The sequence below is a fragment of the Garra rufa genome, chromosome 15 (genome assembly GCF_049309525.1).
Source record: "Garra rufa chromosome 15, GarRuf1.0, whole genome shotgun sequence".
In the NCBI taxonomy this organism is placed as follows: Eukaryota; Metazoa; Chordata; class Actinopteri; order Cypriniformes; family Cyprinidae; genus Garra; species Garra rufa.
The window spans coordinates 28,547,554-28,553,553 of NC_133375.1; the positions used below are offsets into that span (position 1 = coordinate 28,547,554).

The following is a 6,000-nucleotide window of genomic DNA, read 5'->3' on the forward strand; positions in this document are numbered from 1 at the left end:
TTGGTTTTAACTTGGTGGTGACTGACATCTAGTGGATTTTACGCGAAATGCTCCAAATCTTGGTTTTGACATTTAGTCCGGTAACCAGTCGATGTCGCCCCTTCACAGGAAAATAGGCCTAAGTGAACGTTTAAAACAATTTGTGATTGAAGATAAAACTATTATTTCCCCCACTTTTTATACACTTACGCCTGAAAAATAATATCTTAACGAAATACTTATGCACTATATTTCGTGCAATTCTAATTTATTTGTCTAGAAAAGACCCACAGACTACCAACTGATAATCGAATTCATTATTAAAAATATTTAATAATAGTGGATAAATAAAAACATTGCGTCTGATGTTAAATAATAATAACTTAAATTATTAATGATACGGACTATTAAGAATATGATGGAAAGATCCAAGTAACAAGATAATAAATTGTTGTAATTACGTTGGGTTATTGAATCAAATTCTTCTGAACAACAGTTAATTAGAGAACAAACGAAAGCATTATTACACAAAAACATTTATTTGATAAAAATATATACATTGTTCAGGGGAGTGTTTGTCCTCTAAATTATAGCCACACAAACGCTTCTTATATCAACAACAGAACAGTATTTCTTCATTTTATACACAAACAACTTGTTAATTCTGTCACACGGTACACAACTTTTGTTACATAATAAACAAGAATTTAGTTTCGGAGCCATCGATAGCCTATGCAGTGCGTCGCTTCGTCAGTGCAGGAGTTTTCACATGTATCGCTCCAGTCCCGAAGCAAAACTGGCTTGTCTCATATATGAATTATTGTAGGAGTTCATTGTAGGTCCGGAGAGACCTAACAGTGATTCTGTATGATCTGCGCAGGACCCAGAACGCACAGGCGGCAGCGAAATCCGGTTTCCCGAACAGTACACCTGTGAACCCCCCGGTGAGAAGCTGGACTGCGTGACACCGGATAGGTGAGTAGGCGAAGCCGAGGAGGGGTACGTGTAGCTGGTCGTCATGTTTGAAGCAAGAGGTCCAGTGTTTCTGTTCAGCATGTTGCTCGTGGGATTTATCGGCTGTGTCTGAAAGCAGGTTGGGTCAGAGGTGGATACGGAGCAGCTGGAGGTCATGGCATTCAAGTCTCCAGCACCCAGGCCGAGAGACTGCGGGTTGAGATCTCCTCCACTTTGCATCACTGTCTGCTGATTAATAATGTTATCGATGCTGAACATCCTAGGCTGGCCCTGCGTGACCCCGGCCGATGCCTGATAGTGATGCAGCATCGCCGGGTGAGGAGAACCAGTCAGCTGAGACCCGTAGCCGGACGTTACACCCGGGTACAAGTTGTTGGGGTACGCCTGTCTACCCATAGGTGTGGGCGTGAAAGCACTCGAGCTTTGCATGTACCCAGGATATGTGCTAACGTCAGTCCTCTTGAAGCGCTTCCTCCGTCGCAAGAAACTCCCGTTGTCGAACATGTCCTCAGCGGCGGGGTCAAGTGTCCAGTAGTTTCCTTTACCGGGCCTACCGGGCTCCCGCGGGATCTTCACAAAACAGTCGTTGAGGGTAAGGTTGTGCCTTATGGAATTTTGCCACTTCTTGGAATTCTCGCGGTAGAAGGGAAAGCGTTCCATGATAAACTTATAGATGCCGCCTAGAGTGAGTTTTCTCTCAGGTGAATTGGCGATGGCCATTGCTATAAGTGCGATGTAACTGTAGGGAGGTTTACCTCGCTGCACTGGCCTTTTCCTCCGTCGGCTGCCAGTGGCAGGAAGAAGTTCTTCTGTTTGACCTAGTGAAACCCCTTCCTCCCTGTCTGTATTTGGACTGCTGCCCCGAGGCTCGGCTTTGATGAGAACTCCGTCCTTGGTTCGGGCTTGGTGGTTGAGCGCAGGTGGAGGAAGAGGGATCGGGGAGTCCAGGCTCACGTTGGGAGACACCACCACTGGACTGGCCGCCTCGGCTGGCGAGTGCTGGGACTCTGCCGTCATGTTGCACATGCCCGTGAAATATGAAAAACTTGCAAGATTCATAAAAGTTGCCTTTGTAAACTTTTAGGACTGCCAAAATTGTAAAATTCCCACGGGTTTGCCCACTAAACACGCATTAAATATATTAACAATAACAACCAGAGTGCGCTCAGCTGTAGATTAGAGAGGTGTTTGTCTAACCAGGTGAGTGAGTCGGGGGGAGTTTTATAGAGCGGGGAGAGTGACGACACGGGCCGCCTCATGACGATCGATTGGGTGACAGTTCTCCCCTCACTAACAAAGAATGCGAGGTCAGAAGATCAGCGTTAAATTAAGTTTGGACGGATGAATTTGTACCTCGTAGAATCTTCAGTTTAGAAAGTTAGATTTAAAGGCTTTTATACTTGATTAACCACATTTTCAGTATAAATTACATACTAAATTACATACAAGACCGCGAAAAGTAAATAAAACATCTAATATAGCTTTATCAACCTTTTTGTTCAATGCAGAGGTAAGCTTATAAATAACGAGAAGAATAACAACGTGCAGTAAACGGTACAACAGTTTGCACTAAACACCAGTGTGTATTAAGATAATACATTAAAATAATAAGGTTAGACACATCAATTTGCATTATCAAGAAACAAAATGAGCTGTTTTGTACAGCTAAAAATAGCTGGATGCCAATGAGACCGGAAGCCAGAGCCATAAAATTTACTCTTACACGAAGAAAAAGGTGGAAATATTTTTACCTTATTGATTAATCCGAGTTGTCACAAACTGTTTTCTCTTTTGTCCTTCAAATAGAGGCAAAAAGGAAGTAATATCTTCTTGTGCCCTTATATGGAATATGCATTGTGAGGTATCAGATAAGGCAAAGTGGCTTACATAATAGCTTCCACTGACTTGGGGGTCTTAAGAGAGACAGGATTAGGAAGGAAATGTTGGAGAGGTGGAGGTTAAATACCTGTCTACTAAGTTGAACAAGTTTTGCAAAGGAGTGCTTTCTTCATATCACAAAGACCTGAAACATCATGAATACTCAATTTTTTGACCATTTTTGTTTGCTGTAAAAATACACTGCCAGTCAAAAGTACAGTAAAAGCACAGTAAGGTTTTTAATGTTTTGGAATATATTTTAAAATGTAAATTATTCCTGTGATCAAAGCTAAATTTTCAGCATTATTACTCCAGTCTTATTGTCAAATGATCCTTCAGGAATCATTCTAATATACTGTTTCTTCAACAGCAAATCTTTTTTCCCCCCCCAGGATTCTTTGATCAATAGAAAGATCCAAAGATAATAATTTATCTGGGAAAAAAAAAGGTTTTTGTAACACCATACCATTCAAAATCTTGAAATCAGTATCATTTTAAATTGATACTTTAAGCATTAATAAATGCTGTTCTTTTAAATGTGTTTTTAAAATAATAATAATAATAATAATAATAAATGTTTTTTGAGCAACAATTCAGAAAATTAGAATGTTTTCTGAGAAATCATGTGTCTGGAGTAATGATGCCAAATAATTCAGCTTTGAAATCACAGGAATAAATTACTTGAATTACTTGAATGGATTACTTTGGATCAAATAAATGCAGGCTTGGTGATCAGAAGAGACTTAAAAAAAAGCCTCTTAAAATCTTACTGTTCAAAAACCTTTGACTGGTAGTGTATTATCACCAGTACTGTTTTAAATATCTAAACATCAAATAGCAATAAACCTTTTCTTTGCAGGATGTCACTTTTGCATCACCAGATTTTATATAAAAAAGGCAGCAACCAAAAAGAAAATTTAAATTTTAGCAGGCTTCATGTTTTTAGTTCAAACAGGACAAATAAAAGAAACAGACTGCTCACTGCAAGTATTATCTTTGATCTCTCTCTCTCATAGTTTGCCCATGGGTTCACTGTGTATCCAGGACAGAAACAACACACAGAAAGGCTGTAACAGTCTTCCCAAACTGCCTCTCAATCCACCAATTAAAAAAAAAAAACAAGCTTTTAAAAACAGCAATTGAGCTGTGAAAGCTTTACAGAATGTTAAAAAAATACTGTTGGTTTATTTGTATTCTCCAGATTGAGCCTATAGAGGGCCGGGTGCTAATACAGCATCATAGCACAAAACATCAACTTCTCAACCAGGATTTTACTGATCAAATTACAGTAAGACAATAACAGCATGCAGATAGAATTCTCATGAGCTTTAAATGAATAGTTAAACCTATCAGGGAATTACTAGGGCTTTGGTTTTCAACACAAGGGATCTATAGGAAGGTCAGGAGGTAGAAAGTTACTCTAGACCTTTTCACTCTCAGTCTGACTAAAGATGTTCAAAACACAAATGCATACACAATTGGGTAGGAGTGAGTAAAAAAACTAATGCAAACAAGATGGACAAACTGGGCAGACTATAGTCAGCTCTGACTGATAAGTAAAAAATGGCAGGGTGAATAAGACCAGAGTCATAAGCCATAACAGCATTCAAAGCACAAAGCTTGTGGCGGCCCCAGCCCACGCCCCTCCCAGTGCCCAGACGCGCTAAGCCCAGCTAGCCGAACAGAGCGGCTGGCTAACAGCTTCAGACAGGCGTGGGATCAGAGTTGTATCCAAGCAGGATCTGCCCCTAGTGCTGCCAGGTCAGGCAGACAAACAAGGTCTGCAGCCAGGAAACAGCCCCTCCTCCCCCATTCCCTCATCCAGCAGCCCCAGGGCCTACCATCTCACGGTAATCCACATAATATTACTCTCTTATCACACACCAGAGATACACAGTCTGCCGACTCTTGAAAAAGTGCTTAGTTTGTAATGCTCACGAGTCTGCATGAACATATGCACAAAGTGGTATGCATTATTTCATGACATGTCTATAAGTGAATATACAGTAAGGATACAAGACATAAAGGCCTTCCTAAGGACATTGTTTGAGGTTGCATTGGATTAAACGGGCTGTTAAGATTTAATGTCCCAGGAGCTATTAAAGTAAAACACATGTCTGTTTCCCATGGATTGCATGCAACCACAAGCAAACACACAGGAAAAAATGTCCTGTGTTGTTTGGACACTTTACCCAAAGGTTCACCCAGAAAGGACAATTCTTTCATCATCTACTCAGCCACATATCCTTCCAAACTTGTATTTTTTGTGTAGACAAAAATAAAAAAAGAATGAAATTTAATAAGGTCCAATGAGAAAACTGTTGTGACATGTTCCACAGAAGAAAAATAATCATACAGGTTTGTAAATTATTACAGAATTGGTATTTTTAGGTTAACGTTCTCTTTACACTACTCGTCAAAAGTTTTTGAACAGTAAGAATTTTAATGTTTTTTTAAAGCAGTCTCTTCTGCTCACCAAGCCTGCATTTATTTGATCCAAAGTACAGAAAAAAACTTAAATATTTTTACTATTTAAAATAACTGTTTTCTATTTGAATATATTTGAAATGTAATTTATTCCTGTGATTTTAAAGCTGAATTTTAAGCATCATTACTCCAGTCACATGATCCTTCAGAAATTATTATAATATTTTAATTTATTATTATTATTATGTTGAAAACAGCTGAGTAGAATTTTTTTTTCTTTGATGAATAGAAATGTCAGAAGAACAGCCTTTATTTGAAATATTTTGTAACATTATAAATGTCTTTATATCATCACCTTTGATCAATTTAAAACATCCTTGTTAAATAAATTATTTAAAAAAAATTATCCTTATTTCAAGCATTTGAATGGTATAATGTATAATGTTACAAAAGCTTTTTATTTCAGAAAAACGCTTTCTAATAATAAAAGAATACTGGGGGAAAATGTAAACAACTATTTTAAATACTGATAATAATAATAATTACAAAAACAATAATAATAATAAATGTTTCTTGAACAGCAAATCAGCATATTAAAATGGTTTCTGAAGGACCATGTGACACTGAAGCCTGAAGTAATGATGCTGAAAATTTAGCTTTGATTCACAGGAATTAATTAATTTTTTAAAATATATTCAAATAGAAAGCAGTTATTTGAAATAGAAAAACATATTTCACAAT

General features: G+C 38.0%; 1 protein-coding gene across 1 annotated transcript; it reads right to left on the bottom strand.

The window, feature by feature from the left end:
• Positions 1-557: 557 nt before the first annotated feature.
• On the bottom strand, positions 558-2,119 carry foxe3 (forkhead box E3). Its single transcript, XM_073819709.1, has one exon. The coding sequence runs from the start codon at positions 2,011-2,013 to the stop codon at positions 745-747; it is 1,269 nt and encodes a 422-aa protein (XP_073675810.1). The 5' UTR covers positions 2,014-2,119; the 3' UTR covers positions 558-744.
• Between the last annotated feature and the right edge of the window lie 3,881 nt (positions 2,120-6,000).

Excerpts from the sequence above, each read along its gene's own strand:
- foxe3 (XM_073819709.1), bottom strand. The coding sequence starts at position 2,013 with ATGAATCTTGCAAGTTTTTCATATTTCACGGGCATGTGCAACATGACG.